The sequence below is a fragment of the Wolffia australiana genome, chromosome 13 (genome assembly GCF_029677425.1).
Source record: "Wolffia australiana isolate 7733 chromosome 13, ASM2967742v1".
In the NCBI taxonomy this organism is placed as follows: Eukaryota; Viridiplantae; Streptophyta; class Magnoliopsida; order Alismatales; family Araceae; genus Wolffia; species Wolffia australiana.
This window is the reverse complement of record NC_135847.1, coordinates 1,116,846-1,143,765: the sequence shown is the minus strand read 5'-3', so window position 1 is coordinate 1,143,765 and position 26,920 is coordinate 1,116,846. Positions and strand designations below refer to the sequence as shown.

The following is a 26,920-nucleotide window of genomic DNA, read 5'->3' as shown; positions in this document are numbered from 1 at the left end:
TTGAGATGAGTAGCAGGTTATCCAAATCTTTCACTATGGTATGCAGGGTGTGAAACTAAGGATGTCCAAGTATGGCATGCTAGACATCAGTGGAGGCCTTTTTGCCAACGAAATTTGCTTGGTAAATTAATTATAAAGTTCACTAATTTGATACTTGCTCCATATGAATTCGACCCTTCATCATTCTATGACTGTACGGATAAGATGAATTATGGTACATAAATCTGAAGCCTTAAAATTTTTATTTTACCCCCATTTCTGGTTTCAATGTACTTTGAAATGATATTCACGTAGTGCCTTAAGGGCAACGTCATTTTTGTGAAAGAGTGCACCTTTTTCTTAAAAATAATACATGAAAAATGATCTAAATAAATAATTCTTCTTTAAAAATGTTTTTTCTCTGTAATTCTATTTTGTTAATGTTTTGGGTTAATGTCTTAGTTGAGGCATAGGACTGCATCTTACAAAAATAAACAAATAATGAAAAATTAGAAATGATGATGTTGGCAAATCTAGGTGATAAGCAACCAAACCAATCTTTGGGATTAGCTTTTCAAAATCCTTTTTTGCTAAAGATGTCATCTTGTAAGATAGATTTTTAGGTAAACCAGTTCATTAAATCTTTCTTTTAATAGCTGATCAATGGAGTCAAATGGGGATGCTGGTGAGCCATGCCTGAGTAAAGAGGGAGGATCTCTTCCATATACAGCCTTGAATTGAGATGTACTGATGGATGTATGGAAGGAAGTGTAATAATTTTATTCAGCCCAATGAAGCAACTGGCTTCATTTTTTTTGGATTTTTTTGGTTTTTTGAATAATTGTACTCAGCGCAAGTAACATTCCAGTGTTCTGTTAGTGACTTGAGTTTGCACATCTGTTTTCTATGTAATATGAAGAGCTGAACTTTAACTCAGTGCCTTGAAGTTTATGCAATTTCTTCCAGAAATTAATGGTGAATAAGCTTCCTCTGTAAGAAATAATTGATCTTGGAATCCCACGTATTTTGACTATTTCTCAGAATCCCATGTAAAATTTTGGTCTTTCTATTCTATAATGCATGTGTGAATGTGATAAAATCTCTTTAACTTAAAGGTATATCTAATGAAGCATAATCTGTCCAAAAAAAGCTATACATTATTCATCCTGAAACATAGCGTTTATTTTTCCTAACTAGTGCTCCACATTAATATTTCTGGGCACAAAAAAGTCATGCACATTTTTTTTTACTAAGAACGATATGAACCCAGAATGGGTTTATTTGCTCACGCAGATCAAAATATAGCCCCTAAACAAAATAAAATGATTTAATTTATTGCTCATTCTCAATTTTTATACATACAAGGAAACACCTTGGGATCACATATGTCAAGAAAGGTTGGAGAAATTATCTTAAGGAATCATTTCACCAGTTGATTATCTCTCTAAAAAAATCAGAGAAATAATGATGTCATTAGCACTTTGCGGACTGGATCAAATGGGTGTTGTGGTGCTGTCAGAGATGTTGAAGCCCACTTGACGAGTGTATGTCGAGTAGGCCTCAGCCTGCATAGCAATGGGGGCTCTAGTCGTGTGCGCTGCTAGGTCAAAGGCATTGACTAGCTCTCCGGCCACTTCCCTCACTTCGGCACAGAGCTGATCCCGAAGTTTGTGGATAGCCTGCACGTCAACAATGATAAAACATGATTAACACTGGTTCATAATAGTAAATATTGGTCAATAGACTCCATCATGGTTATCGAAGATGTTCCACAAGGATAAAAAAATGGTCAACCATTGTGAATGATGTGTTTAACAGTGATGGTCATTGATGATAAATACTGATCAATATGGATCAACGTTTTCCATAGTAAACCATTATCAACATGGCCAACCATAGTGAATGATGGGCACTAATGATGACTATTGACAAACATGGGACCACATAAGTCCATGATAGGCAACTTTTATCACCAGGGTCAACTATGTTAACAGTATTGAATGATGGTGAGCTATGGTCAAATATGCCAAATGATGTGCACTGATTGTCAGCTATGGACATTGATGATGAATGTTGGTAAACATGGTTCAACAATTTTCCTTAATAGTCAACTTTTATCGGCATGTTCAACCATGTTACGAACAGTCAATGATGGACAAGGACAGGACAGGATGGTGATGGAAAAAAGAATGATCAATGATGGTCAATCTATGATTTATGATGATGAATGTGGCCTATACGGAGAATGATGGTCAATCACGTATTTATGATAATGAATGTGGTCCATACGGTGAAATATGCTTAAAGTTCTTAAATATGATCAACATGTGAATGATTATCAACAGTGGTAAACATGGGCAAACACCACTGTACAATAGTCAACTGTTGGCAAGAGGATCAACTATGTTTAACACGGGCCAATGATGGAAAACTATTGTGATAATGTGCCATGGTGACCAACAGCTGTCAGTGATGACAACATGTGAATGACAGTCAACAAACGGTCAACATGGGTCAGCACACGTCCTTAACAATCAACAGTGGTCAACCACTGCAACAACATTGGTCAATCATGGTGAATGATGGACAGTGATGGAGAAAGATGATGCATGAATAGTCAATGTTAATTAATGGTAGGTAATGATGTTTAATGATATTAATTAGTGTCAACAATGTAGGCAGAAATGGGAGAGAGTTAAGCACCTTGGCCTTATTCGGGGCGAGGTAGTCAACGTTTCGGAAGGAGCCGATGTCACTCCAGATTCTGTCAAGCGCGTACAAGTCGCATACGAGCTTCAGCACTGTCCGTGTGCCCGCGTCGGGGCATCTGATCAGATTAATCGCAGTCGGAGTCAGAGTCAGAATCAGATGGACATGATTAAATATGATGATAGTGGTACCACTGCTGACGATTAATCAAGAATGCGTAATGCGATCATTCAATGGAAAACTACATTATTTGCAATCGTTGAACTGGGGATATGACGATGATGACCGCAGTTAGGATGTTCCTCAGATTATTTTGATGAAAATATGGTTTACCAGCTATGATAACAATGGTGATCGTGATGGTCAAGTTGATTATCTGATGGATGGTTGTATCGAGAAGATAGATTAATTGATGTCAATAGGAACTTGAGGAAGATTTTGATGATGATGGTGACGATAGTGATGATTTTGATGATGCTAACGGGGTCGACTAGATGGTGTGTTTGATTATTATGATTTGGAGGACAGATAGATCAATAAATGTCAACAAGTTCAATGAACTAGAGGGTTGATGATGACGATAATGATGATAATGATGGTTAAGGTGGAACCTGTCAACAGCGTCGATGAACTTCTCGAGGATGACGGTCTCGATGTGGGACTCGGCGAGGGTGAGGAGATGGTTGAGGCATCGGTTCCAGCCGCCAAAGTTGCCCAAAGTCTTCGTGTGCTTGTGCAACCGCATGGCCGCAGTCTGCAGCAGCCGTGATGTCCGATACTGCTCCCCCAAAACAGAAGTAAGTTTTCATTTCGGTCACCCATTTAAGATAGATATCAAGATATATATACACATACAGAGAGAGATGAAGATGGGAAACGACGGAGGAATGAAGCGAGAGATATATGCAGAGAGAGAGAGTAAGAGATGGTGGAGAGGAAGAGGGAGAAAGTAAGATGGAGAGAGAGAGAGAGACGGGGGTTGAGAGAGACATAGGAAGATGGAGACAGAGAGGGGGGGGAAGATAGGAAGATACAGAGAGAGGAAGATAGGATGATGGAGAGAGAAATCGGAACTTAGAGAGGTAGAGAGAGATGGACAAGAAGATGGAGAAGTAGAGGAAGAGTGAGACATAGGAAGATAATTATAGAGAGAGAGTGTGTAGGGGAATGAGAGAGAGTTGTAAGAAACATACAGAGGGAGAGATAGAGATAGACAGTAAGGGGGAGAGAGAGAGAGAGGAAGATCTAAAGGAAGACAGAAAGAAAGGAAAATAGGGAGAAAAATAGAAAGAGAGAGAGAGAGAGAGGATCAAAAGGACGACAGAGAAAGAGAGGAAGATACAAAGTGAGAGAGGGAGAGAGAGAAGAAGAAGACGAAGAAGAAGAAGAAGATCTAAAGGACGACAGAGAAAAGAGGAAGATAAAGAGGAAAATAGAGAGAGAGAGGGAGAGAGAGAGAGAGAGAGAGAGAGAGAGAGAGAGACAGACAGACAGACAGACAGACAGACAGACAGAGGAAGATAGAGATAGACGGAGAGAGATATACCCTGAAGGCGTCGAGCTGGAACTTGGGGTCCCGGAGATGATCCTCTCGCTCCCAGCGCGAGGTTATGGGGTTGGGCTGGGAGAAGTATCCCACCATGGACTCCCTCAGGTAAGTATACGTGACGGAAAGAGTCGTTCCCTTGAACTTCTCATTGTACCTCTTCAACAGGTCCGCCGCCACCTGCATATCCGTTCCACATATCCCATGCGTCAGCAACACGAAATATTTTTTTAATATAGATGGGAAGATGATGGATCGATGGACCATTTTGATGAACGCATGGATATATAGACGGATATCTGTTAATCGGGAGACAGAAAAATAAACGGATGGGCATATGTATAAGCATATATATATAAGAAAACCATATATAAATGAACTGTAAGAGATGGATGGACATATGTACTTAAATATGTTAAGAGATAGACGGACACATACAGATAAATCTGTATAGACAGATAGAGGGATAGAGCAAGGAAACAATTTATGGATAGAGACAGAGAGAGAGAAATCAAAGGATGAAGAGGGAGACAATAGAAAGAAAGAATATATATATTGACATATCGACATATACGTATATACATATGTTTGGATAGATAAATTGACCACAAAGGGCTTGACGGAAAACAATATTTATGGGTATAGAGAAAGAGAGCAAAGAGACAGGAGAGAGAGAGAGAGAGGCAATAAAAAGCGAGAAGACAGAGGGCGGAAACAGAGATGAGAAGGTAAAGAGAGAAGACAGAGAGAGGATCGCGATGATGGGCATAGAGAGAGACTAGTAAGAGCGAGAACAAAAAGTGAGGGAAGAGAGAATAAGAAGAGAGAGAAGAGTAAGTGCGAGGAGATAGAAAATGGAAAGAAATAGAGGGATAGAACAGAGGAAGTGAGATGAGAGGGAATAGAAAAAGAAGAGAAGACTAAGTGAGTGGAGACAGAAAAGAGAAAGAAACAGAAAGATAGAACAGAAGAAGTGAGATGAGAGGGAATAGAAAAAGAAGAGAAGACTAAGTGAGTGGAGACAGAAAAGGGAAAGAAACAGAAAGAACAGACGAAGTGAGATGAGAGGGAACAGAAAGAGAGAGAGAAGACTAAGTGAGAGGAGACAGAAAATGGAAAGAAGTAGATGAAGAGAGAGTAGTAAGTGAGAGACGACTAATTGACAGGAGACAGAAAATGGAAAGAGCGAGAGAGAGGCAGAGAGTAGTAGCAAGTGAGAGGAGAGTAAGCGAGAGGACACAGAAAATGGTAAGACGAGACGGAGAGAAGACAAAGTGAAAGAAGACAGAAACCGGAAAGAACGAGAGAGAATAGAAAGAGATATATAGTAAAGACAGATAGAGAGGAGCCCTATAATGGGGAGAGAAAGAAGTAGTAAGAGAGAGCAAACAAAGTGAGGGGAGAGAGACAATAGAAAGAAAGAGAGAGAAAAGAACGAGAGAGGAGATAGAGCAAAGAGAGAAGACGAAGAGAGAGGAGCCCGATAATGGTGAGAGAAGAGGGTAGTAAGAGATAGAATACAAAGTGAAAGAAGACAGAAGCTGGAAAGAAATAGAGAGAATAAAAAGAGAGAGCAGATAGGGCAAAGAGAGAAGACAAGTAGAGAGGAGCCCGATAATGGGCAGAGAACGAGGGTAGCAAGAGAGAGAATACAAAACGAAAGAAGACAAAAACCGGAAAGAACCAGAGACAACGGAGAGAGATAGGAGAGAGAGTAAAGAGAGAGAGCCCGATAATGGGCAGAGAAAGAGGGTAGTAAGAGAGAGCAGACAAAGTGAGAGGAGAGAGACAATAGAAAGTGAGAGGCAGTAGTTAGTTACTCTAAAGAGAGACAAGACGAAGAGAGATGACAGAGACATCAAAAAAACAAAAAAAAAAAGGAGAGAGAGAGAGAGAGAGAGATGAGACTAGAGCAGAGTACCTGCTGGAGCAGCACGGTGTTATCGCCCTCGAAGGTCTGAAATATATCGTGGTCGCTCCTCAGCGCCCCCAGCCGGTTCACCGCCGCGTACCCATGCCCGCCGCACGCCTCCCGGCACACGCTCAGCGCCTTGGCCGTGTACGCCGTCACATAAGCCTTGAGCCCCGCCGACAGCGCGTGCACCTCCCCCACCACCTCCTCCCCCCCCTCCTTCCTCCTCATCCCCGCGTACCTCTCCACCAGAAACCCCGTCGCAAAGTGGAACGCGTACGCCGCCGCCAGCATCGGCATCAGCCTCCCCTGCTGCGACGGGTAGTCCAGGATGGCCACCTCCGCCTGCGCCGCCGGCCCGAACTGCCGCCGCAGCAGCGAGTACCGGACCGCGATGGCCGCGCCGAGCTTCAGGATGGCGGCCGAGGAGTGGGCCAGCCCGACCCGCCCCCCCACCAGCTCCCCCAGCACTGCCGCGAAGCGCTTGGAGGGGGAGGGGAGGGGGGACGTGTACTCCCCCGAGGGGGACACGTCGGCGAAGCGGTTGAGGAGGTGGCGGCGGGGGATTCGCACGTGGGAGAATTTGATGGCGCCGTTGTCGACGCCGTTGAGGCCGAGCTTGTGGCCGCAGTCGCGGATTTCGACCCCGGGGAGGGGCGCGTGGGTGGAGAGGTCGCGGAGGGGGACGATGAAGGCGTGGATGCCCTTGTCGCCCCCCCCGCCCGGGAGGACCAGCCGGGCGAAGACCGTCGCGAACTTGCCGTGGACCGCCGCGTTCCCGATCCACCACTTGATCGCACCGTCGTTGGGCGTGTGCATGATGAACTCGTCCGTCGCCGCGTCAAACGTCGCCGTTGTCTGGAGGGCTTGCACATTCGATCCTGTCACGATCCGAACAAGAAATTTTCATTTTTTTTGGTTTTTTTAGTTTCTTCACGGAATTGAGTGGGCGAGTTTTCTTTTTTTTTTCTTCTTTCGATTATCTAGCGGATGAATCTGGGATCCTGTTTTTAAGTTTGACTGTTGATCTAATTCGATCCAATCATGAGTGCGGAAGTAATGGATCGCCGGCAGAAATTAACGTAATTTTTTTAAAAAAAAATTGTTCTTCGACGATATTTTTTTCGGTTTTCAGGAGGAAAATAGATCAATTTTGTTTCCTTTTAATTTTTCAGTTTTTAGTAGGAACAGAATAATCGAGTTTTTTTAGGAGTGGATAAATAGCGCTCCTTTTCTAGAATTGGATCAACAGCAGAAATTAAGGTACTTTAAAGAAAACAGTTTTCTACTTTGACGATATTTGTTTCAGTTTCTAAGAGTAAAATAGATCAATTTTTTTATTTGTTTTTTCAGTTTCTAAAAGGAATAGAATAATCGAGTTTTTTTTTCTTGGATTTTCAGGCGGATAAACCTGTTTCCCGCTTTTTTACGTGTGGATAAATAGGGGTCTTTTCTAAATTTGAATGTGGATCCGATCCTGAATCCGGTAATTTTATAAAAACTTCTTTTTATTGGACGATATTTTTTCGGTTTTCAGGAGTAAGATGGATCCAGATTTTTTTAATTGATTTTTCGTTTTCGGAATGATGATGAAGAAAAAATATGCAGATTGAAAACGAACGAACCGTGGTGTAGTTCGGTCATGGCGAAGCAGCCGGGGAAGTCGAGGTTATCGATGCCGTCAAAGAACTCGTCTTTGTGCCTCTGCGTTCCGAGGTTCATCACAGAACCTCCCCACAGGCTGGAGAAAAAACAGACAAAATTAAAACTTTTTTCAATCTTGCACTAGGACCATAGGAAAATATGTAATTATGATACTACTGGCCAATAATCAATCTGTCGACGCGGTAAACAATTACAGGTGAAGTCCGCGAGATCCACCGATTCCAGATTGGGAAGAACACGGAACGCAGAAATTAGCAACAGAGGCAAGAAACGAGCTCGAATAAACAACTCTAGCGCGCGAAACAACGGATAACAGGCAAGATAACGGAAAAGAAAAACCAATCGAACTCCAGTGAGATCCACCGTTTCGAGATAAGCAAAACAGATAAAAAACGATTCAGTTTTAGGATCAAAAGACGAAAAATAAAAAACAACCGGAATAAAAAATTAGTATCTTGTCGAGCCGGAAACGCAATTCTACCCCGAGAAACAACGGAAGAACAAACAAGATGACGCGGAAGAAAAATTCATTTGAATTCTCAGTGAGCCACCGTTTTGAGATTGCGAATAATTGCAAAGGCGGAGGTCAGCAAAACTAATTCAACAAAAATTCACTTTTAATATCAAAAGAGGAAAAGATATCCATAACTGCCGCGATAAAAATAAGCATTGACACGAGCCAGAAAACAATTACACCACGACAAACAACAGATAAACAAGCGAGATGACGCGGAAGACGAATTCTGTTGAATTCCCCAATGATCCACCGCTTCATGGTCGGAAGAACACGAAAAGATGTCATCATACAATAAAATCCAAGGATCAAAAGACGAAAACGATATCAAAAAACAAGCACAAGCAAGAATTAACATCCACGCGAGCCAAAAAAACATTTCTACCGCGAGAAAGAACCGATTCACAAGCAAGATCACAAACCTGTACTGGACTCCCATCTTGATCCCGAGCGACGCATCGACGCTCCCGATCGCCGTCGTGACCGCGAAATACTTCTCCGGATCCTCCAAAAGATACCTAAACGGCCGAATATTGGCCTCTCGGACCAGCGCTTGGAGCTGCTTCATGCACAAATCTCGGTGCTCCGAGGTCGAAATCTCAACCGGAGTCCGGAGATCAGGCCTGGATTCGAAAAATTCAATCACCTCCGCTTGCAATTTCCAATGTTTATCGCGAATGTACAGCGCCAGAGCCTCCGCCGGCAACTCGTAAGGCGGCCGCGCCGCGCAGAGCGCCGCCGCGACCGCCGCCGGCTCGCCGCCGCCGGCCGCCGCCGCGAGATGCGCACTCACCATCCTCAACCGCCGTGCCGCCTTCCCTCCCTCTCCCTCCATCTTTCAACCTCGAAAATCCGAACGAACTATAGAAAAATCAAGAGACGGATATGAATTTATAGGGGAGGTGGGATAGTGGGTGGGCACGTGGCGGGATTAGAACGGTGAGATAGGAATTGTCGACGGTCACGATTGACCACGGAGGTGCACGTAACCGATTTACACTCTCGCGTCTCCAACAAACAGAATGGCAGAGGAAAGATAATTTTAAATATAAAGGGGGGCCACGTGGCGAAAGAGAAGCGGTCGGATGTGAAGCGTCGACGGTGAAGATTTACTGAACGTAACTGATTTGTAGTCTCGCGTCTCCAACAAACAATATGGCAGAGAGGAATGATAATTTTAAATATAAAGGGCTGGCCACGTGGCGAAGGAGGAGCGGTCGGATGTGAAGCGTCGACGGTCGAGATTTACTGGACGTAACCGATTGGTAGTCTCGCGTCTCCAACAAACAATATTGCAGAGAGGAAGATAATTTTAAATATGTGAAAGCTGGCTGCGTGGCAGAAGAAGAGCGGTCGGATGTGAAGCCTCGGCGGTCGAGATTGATGGGGGCAAGTAGGTAACGGATTTCGGTTCCTGGACACGTGGCGAAAAAAGAGTGGTGGGATGGGCGGCGTTGACGGTGATAATTGACGGGGAGACTCTCAGACTTGACCGTTGACCGTGGAAGATGGCCACGTCACCTTATCAGTTTCAGGTTTCAGTAGGATTGACGTGCACGGCAATAATGCCGACGTGTTAAAGCCGGATGTGCACGGCAATTTTTTGAAGGAATATAAAGGGCTAGATTCCATCTGTTACGTACTGTAACTTACATTTAAAAAATTGGAACTAAAAATCAAGAAGACGCAGAAAACTATTTGTGAGGATTTCCTTTTGATTGCAAGAAAAAGAGAGAAAGGGTAAGAATTTAGTTTCTCTTCAGTCCTAATAAATTATTTTAGAAAAATTATCTGTGAAAAGTGAGAGTGACAAGTTTCTATGATTCAGAAAACATTCTACCCTAAGAGTATTAAAATATATTCCTTCCGACCAAAAATGATAAAAATGACAATTAGAATGAATCAGAAATTGAAAAGAACTCAAAAAAAATGTGGTAAAAAACCAGTGAGAAGATACTTGAAATGAGTGATTTCACAGTGTTATATGAGTCAAACATGCTTAGCTTAATGGGACAATCTAAAAAACCTCCGCAAGCTGTAGTATATTAGTCAAACATGATTAGCTTATACCAAAAGAGGTCATAAGGGAACGTCTTTTTCTGTCAGAATTTTGGTGGTCTGTCTGAAAGTCGGTCACCAATTAAACTGAGATGGTCTTTTAGGGTGGACCTAACTTCCAGTCCAGTTTCAGTTGGTTAGTCAAACCAAACACGGGACCATAAGACAGTTACCATACTCTTATTATATTTCATAAAGTTATATTATATACACTTGCTACCTCTCTCGCTCTTTCTCTGTCTCTCTGACTCTATCTCTAAATATCTCTCCCTTTTTGCTCTTTCTCTCCATATCTACTGCTCTTTTCTCTAATATTACCATGTTCTCTCTCTTTCTCCCCCCAGCCTTTTCTCTCTCCACTCTAGCTCGTGCACTCTAACTCTGCTTTGCGTTCTCTCTTTCTTACTCTCTCGCTCTCTCCCTTCTCTCATTTCTCGCACTCTCTTTCTCACTCACTCCCTTGCTCATTCTCTCTTTCTGGCTCTTTCTTTCTCTCTCTCTCTCTCTCTCTCTCTCTCTCTCTCTCTCTTGCTTCTCTCTAGGTCTCTTTCTCTTGCTTTTGTTGAGATCTGGCGTCTCTTCACCATGATCAAGAAGCAGAGAAAGATGGAGAGAAAATAAGAGAGATAAAAGAAGGAAGAAATGAACACACAAAGTAGTTAATAGTTGTATTCACGACAAATTTATAAATACATATTGGTTGATACGTGTAGGATAAACTCTCTGTCACGGCTATTAGCCAATAATGACTGTTAAAAACACCTTATCTTGATTGAATCCTAACCACAAAACTTTGCCTAACAATGTTTGATCCTAACCCTATTCATGTGATCCTATAGTTAATCCAGACTATCTATTCTCATATCGAGTAAAGGGTACTTGTAAGATAATTAATAGTGTATTATTATATTAAACTGTATCGTTGATACCAAGGCTAACGTGTATAACGACCAAGTAAGACTTCTCAATAGTCATTTTTTCCCCTTTCTCCTTGCTCTCACTCTCTCTCACACACTCTCCTCCTCAGCTACTTCTAATGCTACAACTGACTGGAGAAAACGCAGTTGAATTTAGAGTGGGAAACTAAACGATTAAATATCTGATATCAAAATTAATCAAGTATATTAAATAGGTTAGTGAGGATGTCTGCTTATTAAATTTGGTAGCGGAAGTTGATAATGATTTGAATCCATGTTCTTATTAATTATTTTCTTCGGGAAAGGATTATAGCTTATTAATTTAATTGCATGATAGAACTCCTAGTTCTTCTTCATGGCATCATGATCTCAAAACATTATCTTACACTCTTTTATATGGCTTTTTGGGACCTAATAAATCATTTCCTATCATTGTACCATTTTCAACATCATCAAATCAAGAGCATGCACTTCTAAATGTTGTCTTCTTATAGATCTGCTATTGGGTGGACTATAGATGATATTAAAGGTATTAGCACGAAGTATGTGAGCATAGATTTTTAACAAAAGAAAACTCTAAGACTGCTGTAAAGCCTCAAATAAGACTTAATTCGCATATGTTGGAGGTTGTAAAAAACGAATCTTGAAATAGAAATATTCAGGATTTATTTTTGTTACTTTTAGAGTACGTGGGTCATTCCTATACATGTAGTGCCCAAAAGACAGGGATTGCAATGTAGAAGAAGTCCAAACTTAGATAGTTCGGGGTTCGAAAGCTTGCATTGATTATAAGAAACTAAATTGTGTAACTAATAATAACCATTACCCTCGAACATTCATTGACCAAGTCCTCAAAAGATTAGCAAGACAAAAGATTTATTGGTTTCTAAATGTGTTTATTATGTATATGATCAAATTAACATACATGAACATGATCAAGAGAAAACTTTGTTAACTTGTTTAGTGGGTACTTTTGCATTTAAAATTATGTCATTTGGTTTATACAATGCCCCTGAAACATTCCAAAGGTGTATGAAAATCATGTTTGCTGATTTAGTAGGTGACTATTTCAAAATAGATAATGGGTGAGTTTGATTTTTTATCTTCTTTTGATGACTATTTAACTAACTTGGCCACGGTTTTGTAGCGATGTGTCCAAAATAATCTGGTGTTAAGCTACGAGAAGTCTCATTTTGTGCTGGAACAGTGTATTGTTTTGGGGCACCACATCAACAAAGGTGGGGTCAAAGTGGAAAAGGTGAAGGGTGAAGTCATTAAGAACCTTCCCTTGATCACCACTCTAAAAAAACTTCAGGCATTCCTAGGTTGTACTAGCTTCTACATGAGATTTTGCATAAATCTCCAAAATTTTAAGTGATAACATCCATTTCTATTAGATTAATATGACCATGTTTACATGTTTATTTGCATTAAAATGATCACATATATATATATGTTATCAAGCATGAAATAATTCATTTGTTAATGATATTTTGAATTTTAAGTATGTTTAATCATTTTTATGACATCATATTTTGAAAGAACATAATTTTTTGAGTTAGATTATGATTGTACCTGAATTATTTGGCACTATATTATAAAAGATATAAATTTTAAATTGAAAAATATGTATTTTTGAAATTTTATGAATTAATATCTATTTTTTTGGAATTATTGAATGGCTCTTTAACTTTTCTTGTCTTTCAATGTTGGAAGACATAGAAAATGCCAGAAGGTTGAGAATGATCCAAATTCAGATTGCAATAATCAATCATTTATAAGGAGTTCTGCCTGAAATTTTGACGTATATTTTTTTTCACCGCCTCTTCCATCCAAATGGACGGATCTATAAATAGAGCCTCAAAGTTTTGTAAAAATTATCTTTATGCTCACTTCCTCCTAGAGCGACAGATTTAAAGAAAGTGAAGTTTTGAAGGTCCATCAAGAGTGTTCTTGGTATCTTGAATGCTTGGAGATGATCAACAGAGAAATGGAGAGTCTGTTCTGGATCATGAAATGCCATGATCCCCGGTGGAACATTGATGACATCAAATATGTAGTGATAAATATGTATTTTAATGATTTATCTTACCATTTGTCTCAAGAAAATGCACAAAATTATCACTTATTCATGTTGAAATGAAATTGACACAGTTTTGTAATTGGTCCTAACTAATGGGTTTTACGATTTATGAACCAACCCCATTTGATTCCCTTGAATTAAATGGTTTATTTTTCTCATGATTTCCTTAGAGCTTCGTTTATAACAGGACTCAGGTAGTTGGAATATTAATGGTAGGGTAGAGAGGGACCTAAAGCACAATGAAGCCCACTATGGATCAGGCCCAACCCGGATCCCGAAAGGAGCTTAAGCCTAGTCAAAGGAGAGGCCTACTTTTAAGGAAAAGTTCAAGTGGGTGGTTTCTGTTTATTTCCTATAAAGGGGGGCACAGAATTGACTGGCAAAATTGAGAAATATTGGCCACATATTCTAGGTTTCTGACATTGAGAATCTAGGATCCTTATTTATACTTTTCTCCTAAATTGTAATTATCCTTGAATTTCTGTCCCAAACAATGCTTTGGCAGCCTTGAGTGCAGCGGTGTTTCTTGGATCCACTCTGTTTGAGTGTCAGGTTCAGTGAAGGAGGGAATCAGAACACCAGGTTTGGAGAAAACTGAAGAAGAGTACATCCTTGGCCCGAAAGGGAGCCAGAGCTTCATATATTCTCATAAGTTCCTGCCTTCCATACTCAATTTTTCTGGCTTGATTATCACAGGACATGATATCCAAGACTCGGGGCTTTCCAAAACCACAAAAATTGCTAACAAATTTGTCCTACAGCTCAAATTATTGCATTTTTACTGAATTGAAAAACCTGAGATCCGCCAGACATTTTTCAGCACCGGCATGTCAAGTCCACAGTGCTCTTGTGGGAAACCTTAGCACCCTATGCTAAAACAAATACTGTAAGCTATTCTTAGTACTTATTATTTGATTTCTTAATGTTACAAGATTGAAATAAAGTTTATCTTTGAAGTTATTCTCAACATTATTTAGTTTTTCCTTCGTTGCATTTGCTTAAAGAATAAGAAAACTATGCACTCTCTTAGAGTTATTTTTTTATCTATAAAACTAAAAATATATAATCACATGGAAAAATATTCAAATTGATTTCTGTCTCTCTACGGTTCGACCCTTACTCAAACCTAAACTTAGTAAGGAAACATTACAAATGTGTTGTTTAATCCAAGAACTAATGACTTATACTCTTTTTGGGTTATCAACTGGCGCCGTTGCCAGGGAGTCAGTTTTTTTAATTATTTATATTTTATATTTTTATAACATTTATTTCAATGCAGAAAAGGTCTAAGAGGGATTAGCAAGAGCTATAATATTTCTAAAAATATTTTACATAACCTTTTTGTCTATTTATGGTTAACACTACATCAAAGAAGGGAGATCCAACGTCTAAATTTTTTCAAGATAAAAGCAAAGAGGTTGTTGAGGATCAGACTGAAGAAATGGCAGATGACCATAATGCAACATTTCCTACTGATCGAAGAGCCACAAAAGTTAGGGTTTGCTATGAACCTAGCGAATAAGACTTAACACTATGATTTTTTGCTCCCATACCTGAAGGAGTAAATTTTAAAATTCATAATGTCATCCTTAAAATTTTGCCTAACTTCAGAGGATCAGCTTTTGAAGATCCTTATGTTTATTTGGAAGAACTTACCGATATTTTCTGTATGAATAAGATTTCAGGGATCTCGTTAGACTTCATGAAGGTGAAGGTTTTCTCCCATACATTGAAGGATAGAGCAAAAGAATGGTATAGAAATTTGGCTAAGACATTTGACTCATGGGATGAAATTGAAACTTGTTTTCTCAAAACGTATTACCCAATTTCGAAGACTAATGCTTACGGGCAAGAAATTAGATCATTTAACCAAGGAGATGATAATTTTAATGAAGCATGGGAAAAATACAAAGATCTCCTTAGGTAATGCCCTCATCATGATCATACTAGAGTGCACCTGATTCAATTTTTTTATGAAGATTTGAATGATGTTTCTAAGAACAGGGTTGACTTATTCTGTGGAGGCACCATTCTTGATTGCTATGATGAATACTTATTTGAGGTAATAGATAATTGATCTTTACCACATTAGGTTGAGCAAGAAGGGTGGAAAATCAGGGCCTAAAAGAGAAGGAATTCTACACATTAAAGGACAAGAATAAGAAGTCCAACATGAAGCCTTGAACACTTGAATGAATATCATTGAGAAAAGCCTTGAATGAATAGTGTGAATTATTGAGAAGATGGCTTCTAAGGTTAGTATTGCTAATGTGCAACATTATTTATGTTCAACTTGTAGTGAGAGGGATCATGAGGAAGGTGAATATCAAGTGGAAGTGGAAGTCAATGCACTTGATTTCAACCAGACTAGGGGAAAATGGAGAGGGCAAGGAAAACAAAAAAGTTCATCCAACCACTGCGGTCCCCAAGCTCACATTCCACCAAGAAAGAATTTCCTGCAGCCTCAAATTCATCAACAATATCAAGCTTTCTCTACATATCAATATCAATCTTCTCAACCTGCACAAAATATTGAGTCTAATCATGTGCTATTTTATTGCTGATGTTAGAAAGGCAGAACAACATGTTCATGAGCTTTATGCAAGAGATTAAGGGAGAAATTGAGAGCTTAAAGAATGGACAAGCTGATCAAGGAAGAGGGAAAAAAATGGAACTAAATTCCCCTAAAGGTTGATTTCCAACCCAACCACTTATGAATCCTATGAATATATCATTTATTGAATGTGAAAAAAATTCTTGTGGCATGATTTGTGACGAAATACATTCTTATGAGGAGGAGGAGGTACATGCCATTTATAAGCTACGAAAAATGGAAAGGAGCTACCTGATCCTCAAAAAAATATATATTATCAGATAAGGGACGAAGAACATGAAAAGAATGAATAGGTTCAAACTAAACCAAAAGAATATCAAATGCCTATTCATTTTCCAAGTGTGGTGAAATCTTCTAAACCATCCTCAGATCATGAAACAAGAACGATTGATGCATTTGAAGGTGCAACTGTCACGCTTCAATTTGAGGATGTGTTGAAAGGTGTTCCGTCTATATCTAAATATGTTAAAGATGTTTGCACACCTAGGAGAAACCCAAAGAAGGTTCATTTATCTGAAAATGTTAGTTCTCTGCTTTCAAATTTATTGCCTCTCAAAAGAAAGATCCTGGAGCTCCTTTTATTAGATGTGAAATTCATGGCACGATTATCCTAAATCGCTTTTAGATTCTAGAGCAAGTGTGAATATTATGCCGAAAGTTCTGTTTTATAGATTAAAACTTGGTAATCTTGAACCTATATGCATGGGTTTCCAACTAGCTGATGGATATATGAGACAACCATGTGGAAGAGTGAATGATCTTTTGGTTAGAATTAAATAATGTAATTTCCATATTGACTTTATTGTGGCAGATATGAATGTGACTGGAAATTTTAGTCAATCAACTATCATTTTGGGTCGCCCATTCCTTTCCACCGCATAGGCTGTGACAGATAGGGGAAAAGGAACAGTTGAGTTAAAGGTTGGACAGGATAAAAATGGATTAAACATGAGAAAGTTCTTGAAATTTCCCAAGGGATTTCAAGAACTTGGTGCATGTGATTTATTTGACAATGATGATGATGAACCAGTTGGATATCTTCTTGAGATTCAAGATTTAAATCCAAAATAAGACCATACAGATTCTCTTGCATGTAAAAGAGATGCCTATCATCAAACCCTTGAACTCAAACCATTACCTTCTTCATTGAAATATGCATTTTTGGATTCTAACAAAACATATCTTGTTATTATATATTCAAAACTAACTTGTAAACATGAATGTGATCTTTTAAAAGTTCTAAGAAATCATAAACAAGCCTTAGGTTGGACATTTGATGACATAAAGGGCATTCCCTCTCATGTGTGTGAGCATAGAAGTTTTCTTGAGGCAGCATCGAAACCATGTAGACAAATTTGACGTAGGCTAAACCCTCAAATGCTTGAATTTATAAAAAAGAAATTTTTGAAATGGTTAGATGCTGGAATCATTTATCCCATTTCTGACAGCTCTTTGGTTAGTCCTGTTCATATGGTTCAAAAAATCTGGATTAACTGTTGAAATTAATGCTAAAGGTGAAGGAATTCAAAACAGATTGGTCACTAGTTGCAGAGTTTGCATTGATTATAGAAAGTTAAATTTAGTTACAAAGAAAGACCACTACCCTTTGCCTTTTATTGATCAAATTTTTGAGAGACTTTCTGGTCAGAATTTTTTTTATTGATGGTTATTCAGATTACAATCAAATCAATAATCATCTTGATGATCCAGAAAAAACTACATTTACATGTCCAGTGGGAACATTTTCTTTTAAAATAATGCCATTTGCATTATGTAATTCCCCTGGAACATTTCAAAGATGCATGAAAGAAATGTTTTCTGATTTAAATGGTGATTCACTTGAGATCTTTATGGATGACTTTTTGGTTTTTGGTAATTTGTTTTAGACATGCTTATTCCACTTAACAAAAGTGCTTGATATATGTATTAATAATAACTTGATTTTAAGTTAGGAAAAAAATCTCATTTTATGGTGCAACAGGGAATGGTGTTGGGCACAAAGTAAGCAAGAATGGGCTAGTGGTAGACAAGGCCAAGATCAAGATCATCAAGGAGCTACCTCTTCCAACCAACCTAAGGCAACTTAGGGGATTTCTAGGCGATGCAGGTTTCTATAAGAGGTTTATAAAAGACTTTGCCAAAATTTCTAAGCCTCTTACTAATCTCCTCTCTAAGGACACTGACTTTGTTTTAAATAATAGTCCATGGACTGATTTTCAGGATTATCAGACTCGTAAAATAAATAAGTATCAGTTTTTTAACCTAAAAATCCAAGTGTAATAAGAAAATATGTTAATTTGATAACCAGGCTCTTGGTGTTTGTTTCAGACCATAAATGGATTTCTTAAGTTTGCAAATATGATTTGAATATTAAGAATATTTAAAACCTGGAGATTGTTCCATATAGATAGTTTCTAAAATATGACCATGTAAGAAAGCATTAGATACATCTAACTGATGAATTTTCTAATTATTACTAATGACAATTGACAGAAGTAATCTAATTTTTTAATTATAGGACTAAAAGTTTCAAAGTAATCGAAACCTTCTTGTTGACTATAGCCTTTGGATACTAGATGAGCTCTTTATCGATCAATTTCTCTAGAGGATTTGTATTTGAGTTAATATACCCATTTACATCCTATAATATGGAAATTAGGATTCCGAGGAACAAAAGTACAAGTATCATTTGCAAGAAGTGTGTTATATTCAGATTCCATTACTAGTATCCAATTCTTGTATTTCGAAGCTATGGAAAAAGAGGTGGGTTCTACGGAAGATGGTACAGAAGTGTTAAAACAACTGGGAAGGGGATGTTTAATAAAAATAGGTGACGTAGATGGAGAAGAATTGACTAGTTCAGAGTTTTTTTATTTAAGATAGAAATCAGATAATGACTTTACTATCAGCTTAATGCCAGGTTCCGATGTTCTATCTAAGGTGTTGAGCAAATCTACATCAAAATTTAGTTGCTTTGAGACAGAAGAAACATTAGGTGATAAAGGACTTGAACAATACAAGTTATTTCTATGAAAAGGAGATGAGTTTTGAAAAGAGTTTAAGCACGATGAAAGGGGAAAGGAAAGATGATGTCGAGAATCAGTTGACTGAGGTATGGTTAACAAATGAAAGGGAATATGAAAGTAATTATCATGTGGTCTAGTTCCAAGGAGACCAGGCATTGATGTATTGATATTGGAAGTTGAGAAAGGAAAATTATTTTCATAAAAAATAACATGTCGAGAGAGAAAGAACTTACCTGTGTGGAGAGACAAACATCTGTACCCAACATGATAAGCATTGTAGCCCATGAAGACAAACTTTTCTGATATGTCATCTAATTTATGTTTCGAGTAGGGCCGTAAATATGGAAAACATAAACATCCAAATGTTTTAACCAGGAGTAGTTGGGAGAAATCTTAAACAACACTTCGAAAGGAGACTTATGTTGTAAAACAAAAGAAGTCATTCTATGGATAAGAAAAGTGGTTGTTGATACAGCTTAATCCCAAAATTTTCTTGGCATACCAGCTTGGTGAAGCAATCTTAAAGCTGTTTCCACAAGATGTTGATGTTTTCTTTCAGCCATACCATTCTGCTATGGTGTATGTGGACTGGGAATTCTATGAATAATACCATTTTGTTTAAATAAAGGATGAAGATCTTGAAACTCACCACCTCCATCCGATTGAAAATATTTAATTTTCTGAGAAAATTGATTTTCTACTCGTTTCAGAAATTCCAAATACATCAGGTTTCTTCTTAAGTGGATATAACCATTTAAAATCATCAATAAAAATGACACAATAAAGAAAACCAGAATGAGATTGCCAGCGTGATGGCACCCATAAATCAGAGTGTATAACTTCTAAAGGTCTTTCTGACAAATGATTAGTAGAAGTGAAAGGAAGCTTGTGAGATTTATTAATAGGACAAGATTCATACATATTATGTTTTCAAAGATGAGAAAAAGGAAGTCCAATTTTTTATTTTAAGCTGAAAAATCCAAAAATGGGGATGTCCAAGTCGAGCATACCACACATCTGACGACGCTTTCTCCCCAAGAAAAGCTTGAGGTGTTGTTGAACTTGGAGTGTCATGGCAGAAAAGACCATCCTTAAGTGAACCTTGACGAAGGATTATGTTTGTTTCTTGTCCTTCACAAGATAGTATGAAGAATGAAACTCAACATATAAATCATTATCTAAAGATAAATTTTGAATTAACAATAACTATTTAGTTATTTAAGGAAATGAAGCACATCTTTTAAATATAGATTTTTATCATATGTGACAATTTTATGAGATCCTATAGAAAGAATGTTCAAACCTGAGCCATTACCCAGTTGGAGTTGATTAGTTCCAAGATAATTGTGGTGTGATGTGGCATGTTATTGTCTGAAGTAACATGGTGAGTAGCTCCACTATCATGATACCGTGTTTCATTTGTAGATAACCCATTTACATTTGCAATAAAATCTCTAGGTGGATGTGAATATGCAGCTACATCTTGTCTTCTTTGCTGATCTATATTTTTCCAGGTCATAAATCACTGCATTCGTTTGCTTTAGGTCCAAACTGGAAGTAAATTTGACATCTCGGTTGAAATCTATTGCTTTTGCCTCTTCCTCTTCCACGATTTTGATTGTTACTCCTGTAGTATCCATCTCTGCATTGTTGGGTATAGACTGGTGAATTTTGGCTTTGGGTGTGATTTGCAAATGGACAGAGAAAATTCTCCATTGTTTTCTTACTGATATGCTAGATATGCATCATGTGTCTTTAGGTTCATAATGACATCAACAAGCTTCATATTATTAATGTTAGCATTAATGCTAACAACAAACTGTGAATATTTTACCAAATCCTCTTAGGAATGTGAAGATCATAGTAGGCTCACTGATTACTTGATTTGCAATTTCAAGTGATTCAACTATAGAACTGAAGTAGGCTATATATTCATCAGTTGTCATAGTACCTTTCTTCATGGTATGGAACTGTCGATGTATCTCCATAATTTTTTATTGGCTGCTGTTGCATAAAGTGTGCTCAGGTTTCTCTGATCCTTCTCTAGAGGATCTTGCTTTGCTGATGCAAGAGATGATGGATTCTGATAGGGTTGAATGCATAAATTCGAGGACTTGTTGGTCCGATTTCCACCTTGTTTTTAACATTGGATTTTCTATAATTCTTCATTCAAAATCTGCAATCAAAATTGGTGGTGATGATTCTTCAATATATTTGACTAAATCATACCCATCTAGAATCGTCAGAATATAGCACTTCCGTGCTAGATAATTATCATTTGTAAGCTTGATAAACATCGTTATACTAGTGGGAACAAATGCCGGGACTTGTCCAGCAACTGCCAATGCTCCGAATTCATGTGTTCATGGTGACGATAATTGTATTGAATCTTCAGATGTCTTAGATATCTTCTGATCGATGGCACTGATACCATGTTAAAGTTCTCGTAAAGGTGGAAGAAGTAGATGAAGAAGAAGATGAAGAGTAATGGTGGTAAATGAGAAGGAGAGAAGAGACACCAGATGTAATGTACTAAAATGATCGTTGGATTCCCTTAACTTAATGAAGGACAAGTGGGTTCGTATTTATAGATCATAGAGTAAGTAATACTAACAGATAGTTTTAGGACGTTATAACTTGACAGTTATAACTTTCTTGTAGATTTAATCTTAATCGTTAGATTTAATTGGCCATTATATAGTCCTATCAAGATTTAATCCTAACCATCTATATTTTCTTATATTAAATCCTGACCATCTAGATCTCATTACGCATATAGGTATGTGTTCGCTTCTTACTAGTCTACTGTTATTTAGGATTCTATTGGTCGATGATGATGCTGATGTGGCATGTGTTTTTCTGATTTCTCTTCAGTTCTCACCTTCTCTCTCTCTCTAGTGCTCCCGTTTTTCCCTTTCTCTCTATCTCTCAAGTGCTGTTGCTCTCTCCTTTTCTCTCTCTATCTTTTTCTCCATCGCTCTAGTGCTCTCATTTTCTCCCATTCTCCCTCACCCTCGCTTGTTCTCCATTGCTCTAGTGCTCTCGTTCTCTCCCTTTTTATCTCTCTCTCTAGGGTCTCTCTTGTTCTCTCCCTTTCTCTCTCTCTCTCAATCTCTCTCTGTCTCTCTCTCTCTCTCTCTCTCTCTCTCTCTCTCTCTCTCTCTCTCTCTCTCTCTCTCTCTCTCTCTCTCTCTCTCTCTCTCTCTCTCTCTCTCTCTCTCTCTCTCTCTCTCTCTCTCTCTCTCTCTCTCTCTCTCTCTCTCTCTCTCTCTCTCTCTCTCTCTCTCTCTCTCTCTCTCTCTCTCTCTCTCTCTCTCTCTCTCTCTCTCTCTCTCTCTCTCTCTCTCTCTCTCTCTCTCTCTCTCTCTCTCTCTCTCTCTCTCTCTCTCTCTCTCTCTCTCTCCCCCTCTCCCTCTCTCTCTCTCTCTCTCTCTCTCTCTCTCTCTCTCTCTCTCTCTCTCTCTCTCTCTCTCTCTCTCTCTCTCTCTCTCTCTCTCTCTCTCTGTGGGTCTCCCTCTCATTCTCTCTCTCGCTCGTCTTTTCTCTCTCTCTCCTGCTCTCTCTTGCTTGTTCTCTCTCCCTGTCATGCTCTCTCCCTTGCTTTTTCTCTCTCTCTCTCTGTCGTTCTCTCTCCCTCGTTCTCTCTCTCTCTCGTGCTCTCTCTCTCTCTCTCTCGCTTGTTCTCTCTCCGTTGTGCTCTCTCTCTTGCTTGTTCCCTCTCTTTTTTTCTCTCTTGTTTTCTCTCTCTCACTCTGGCTCTCTCTCTCGCTTGTGCTCTCTCTCCCTCTGTCTCTCTCTCATTCTCTCTTTCTCCTGTTCTATCTCTCATTGTGGTTCTCTCTCTCTCCCATTCTATCTCTCGATGTGGCTCTTTCTTTGTCCCGCTCTATCTCTCCTTGTGTCTCTCTTTCTCGCTCGCTCTCGCTTGGTCTCTCTCTCGTGCTCACATTCTCTCTCTTTCTCTCTCTCGTTCTCTCCCTTCTCTCTCTCACTCAAGTGCTCTCTTTCTTCCTCTTCTAGTTCTTTCTCGCCATCTGGCTCTCTTCTCTCACGCACACTCTCTTTCTCTTCTGGTTCTCTCTTTCTCGTTCTCTCTCGCTCGCTATCTCTTCTTATCTCTCGTTCAATCTCGCTTAGTATCTCTTTCTCTCGCATGCTCTCTCCCTCTCGCGTGCTCTCTCTCTCACTCTCTCTCTCTCTCTGATGCAGTATGACTAGAGGATACGGGATGACGAGGGGTGCTGGATACTGGGACGACTAGGAGAATGGGTAGGATAAAACAAGACCACAAATCACACGATCGAATCTGACGAATTAAATTTGATGAAATAGTGATGGTGCAGTCCCTTTCCTCATCGAGGGCGTGAGTACTGTCTTCAACCACCGTGGTGATGCCAAGCACCAAAATCAATCAATTCAAACGATCGTCCACTTGAAGATTAAAAGAAAAAAACTATTCAACTAGTCGCTTGAAGATTTAAAATCCAAATCAAACCCGACGGCGGTGGATAAACTCTCGAGGAACACCGGGTGAAGAACACAAAACACCAAAGAGTGTAGAAATACCTCAGCACTAGATAGTGAGTGACGAGCTTGCGGGGAATTCTTGAAGCATCAATCTTAGGACGACTGACGTGCACGTCAATAGGGTGTCGTAGGGATTGTGTCGACACGAGGAGGATGCGTGGGCGAGTGGCTGCGCGCAGCGACCGTGAAGGGCAAGCGACTGCGCGCGACAATCGCGAGGGTGGGCGGCCGCGTGGGCGAACGGCTGCGCGTGGTGGCCACGTGGGCAGGCTTTTGCGCGTGGTGGCCGCTTTGACGGGCGGCGTTCATGCAATAGCATGGCGGGCGGTCTGCCTGGGTAGGTGGCTTGTCTACGGGCGGGCGGCCAGCATGGCAGACGGCCTGCGTGGGCGGACGGCCTGCGGGAAGGGTGGCTTGTGCGTGTGGGTGGCCTGCGTGCAGTGGCGTGGCAGGCGGCCTGCCTGCGGACGACGTGCAGATGTTTTCCCCCTCCCCTAGCGACGGTAGCAGCAGCAGTGGCAGTGGCGACGGCACAAAAGGGGAGAAGATTAGGGCAAATTTCTCAAGAAGAAAGCTTCAACTCTTGAAATAAAATTCACCAAGTGTATCGTGCAACTTTGGCCTACAGATAGGTCTTGGAGGAAAGAGAAAATACGAGAAATAAGATAAAATAGACGTGTTATCGTGTCACATCAAAGGGCACGTCTGGATCTGGCGTTGACGACGTGTCATGATGCGTGACGTGTTGTGTGTAAGTGGAGACGCGTCTGATGTCAGTGCGTTGATTGGGTCATTACCAGGGCGGTTCTGCACTTGATGTTGGCGACGAGTCAGAATGTGGGATGTCTCAGATGATGGTGACGGCGCGTCTAAAGATGGTGTGTTGACGTCGTCGCCATCACTCTCTCTCTCTATCTCTCTCTCTCTCATTTCTCTCTCATTTCATTTACTAGTGGGGCCTGCTCGCAATGTTCGCTTGGAGGAGAGAGAGAAAGCAGGGACGTCCTCATCCTGGGAGAGAAGGAAATCAGTTTATGAAGAATTCTTTAAATCAGTTTATGAAGAAGGACAGTAAATCTAGCAATGATTTAAATAATTCTTTAAATCATAATAGTTAACAATAAATCATCACCAGATTTTTGAAAAACTTCAAAAATCAACAAAAAGGATAAACCAGTATTAAATCATTTTATGATTTTGAATAACTCATTGCTGAAAAATGTGGTCACTTTTTGAATCGTGTTGCCATATGCTATCCTTGTTGACTCGTGTCATCACTTCTTAATTCATTGTTGACCCAATCATCTGCTGGGACATCAGCATCAACTCTGTAGAACCCTTTCACCTCAGTTTTACTCGCGATGTTGTCTCTTCTGCCGGCTGCCACCTTACATCAAAAAATAAGATGAACATAACTGAAATCAAAATCAAACCCTTCAAATTACCTCAATTGATGATGCTGAAAATACCGATTCTGTCGTTTATTTGATCCAAGGGAAGAACTTACTGATATCTTGAGAGGAAGACCACCCGATGGTAAGCAACGGTGACGTCAAAAAGGGGGAAATAGCCCCCTCTCCACGCTTTCTTCTTCTTCCACTTCTGCACAATATCGCCTACAGATCTGAGGATACATAGTGTTGAACTAAGAGGGGGTGAATTAGTTCCACTTCCTTTTTATTTATATGAATTCCTTGTTTAACTCTCTCGTACTTCACTCAAAGGACAGTAATTTTTTTGCCCTGCTTCGGGGCACTAATGTACCCTTATTGCAGCCACGCCTCGCCTGAGGAGTCGCCTTGACTCCACTAATCACTTTGGCAAATGCAAAGTGAGAAAAACTGTTCACGATGTACAATCGCTCACACTGATCTCGAGTAATCACACACTAAAACACTTGCTCGGTGCCGACGTCTCCCTCGACCTCAATTGAGTGCCTTCTCAGCTTTGAGCTATGTTCTGAGCCTCCCCCTCAGTCCACTCTGTGCTGACAAAGTCCTCACATCTCTGGCCTCCTTCCCGTGTTCAAGTGGATGTGATCTTCCTCCCTTTAGTGCACTTCCCTGAAAGGTAATATGATGACAATATCTTTGTTGACCTTAGGTCAACTTTTCTCCTAACCCAAGTTTTCTTCTGAATTCTATTTTCCCACTTTCAAGTCACAAACAGTGTATCAAATGTCAATCAATGTCAACTACCAATAGATATAACCAAATGCAGTCATAATCTAAAAAAATATCAACTGGTAATAAATCTGCTCAATTGTGATAAGATAGTCGGATGAGATCAATTGATGTTTACTAATATCAGAAATATTCAAAGTAGACAATCAGATCAATCAAAATTAAAAGATCAATTGTCTTAACTCAAATCAAATGTGATTAACAAACATCAATTCAAATAAAGCAATTAGATAATCTGATTGAATGTGATTTAGGAGATATCAATTCAAATCAAACAGTTATATCAACTCTGATCCAATGTAATTAGATGATATCAATTAAAATCAAACACTTGTATCAAATCTGATCAATTGTAATAAAGATATATCAATTGTATTTGAAGATCTAAATTAATAGATTCAGGAAATCGATTTGGATAGTTATTGAGATTTCATACAATACAAAATTCAAATTCAAATTCAAATGTAAAAGATGAATGGATAAATTTCGAATTGAATTTGTTATATCTGAAGAACACTGATTTTCAAGAAATTTATTTAAAACCAATCAGAATAAGGGCGCCTGAAATTATTCCGATATTTTGAAATCAAATTCAACACTGATTTGAATTAATCAATGAATTCAAATCGATTTAAAGCTGTCCATAGATTCAAAAATCAAGAAGTCAAAGAAAGTTTGTTATATGATTTCAAATAATAGCAAACTTCAAAATTGAATTGAATTTTATATCAATTAATTTGGTAGTAAAAGTGATTTAATCTTTAATCTATATCAATCAAGATTTCCATTAGATTTTAGATTTGATTCCACACAATCAAGAAACCGAAATAAATTTGTTATCAAGATTTCCAAAAATCCAAGATCAAAATCGATTTTTCAAATTATGAATGATTAAATTTCGATTTGAGATTCTAACTTCTGAAAATAAATGAATTTCAAGAACCTTCAAATCAATTTCAAAAATCAAGAAATAGGCGCTTGAAAATTTATCAATGATTTGTTGAATCAATAAAATATGGAACAATCTAACCAGGAATTTCTTGAAGAATCAGAATTTCCAAACATGCAGATGATGAGATTCACCAGCCTTGAATTTCTTCACAACCAGCCACAACTTTGAAGAACTAATCAGTTGAGGAGAGAGATCACATCTTTTTCAAAGAGAGAGAGAGTAGGCGCTCAAAAAG

General features: G+C 39.2%; 1 protein-coding gene and 1 pseudogene across 1 annotated transcript; both read right to left on the bottom strand.

Moving 5' to 3' along the window:
• Positions 1–1,288: 1,288 nt before the first annotated feature.
• On the bottom strand, positions 1,289–9,184 carry ACX2 (acyl-CoA oxidase 2). The gene is made up of 7 exons (XM_078584786.1): positions 8,748–9,184; positions 7,772–7,887; positions 6,156–7,027; positions 4,235–4,414; positions 3,300–3,466; positions 2,683–2,806; positions 1,289–1,658 (listed from the first exon to the last, which is right to left on the bottom strand). Exons 1-7 carry the CDS (start codon positions 9,158–9,160, stop codon positions 1,473–1,475), a joined length of 2,058 nt encoding a protein of 685 aa, XP_078440912.1. The 5' UTR covers positions 9,161–9,184; the 3' UTR covers positions 1,289–1,472.
• Positions 9,185–15,229: 6,045 nt separating this feature from the next.
• Positions 15,230–15,326, bottom strand: LOC144711564 (small nucleolar RNA R71; annotated as a pseudogene).
• Between the last annotated feature and the right edge of the window lie 11,594 nt (positions 15,327–26,920).

Excerpts from the sequence above, each read along its gene's own strand:
- ACX2 (XM_078584786.1), bottom strand. The coding sequence starts at position 9,160 with ATGGAGGGAGAGGGAGGGAAGGCGGCACGGCGGTTGAGGATGGTGAGT. Across the intron at positions 2,807-3,299 it reads TTCATCGACGCTGTTGACAG|ATGCCCCGACGCGGGCACAC; the intron begins GTTCCACCTTAA and ends TAATCTGATCAG. Across the intron at positions 1,659-2,682 it reads TCGCCCCGAATAAGGCCAAG|GCTATCCACAAACTTCGGGA; the intron begins GTGCTTAACTCT and ends GTTGACGTGCAG.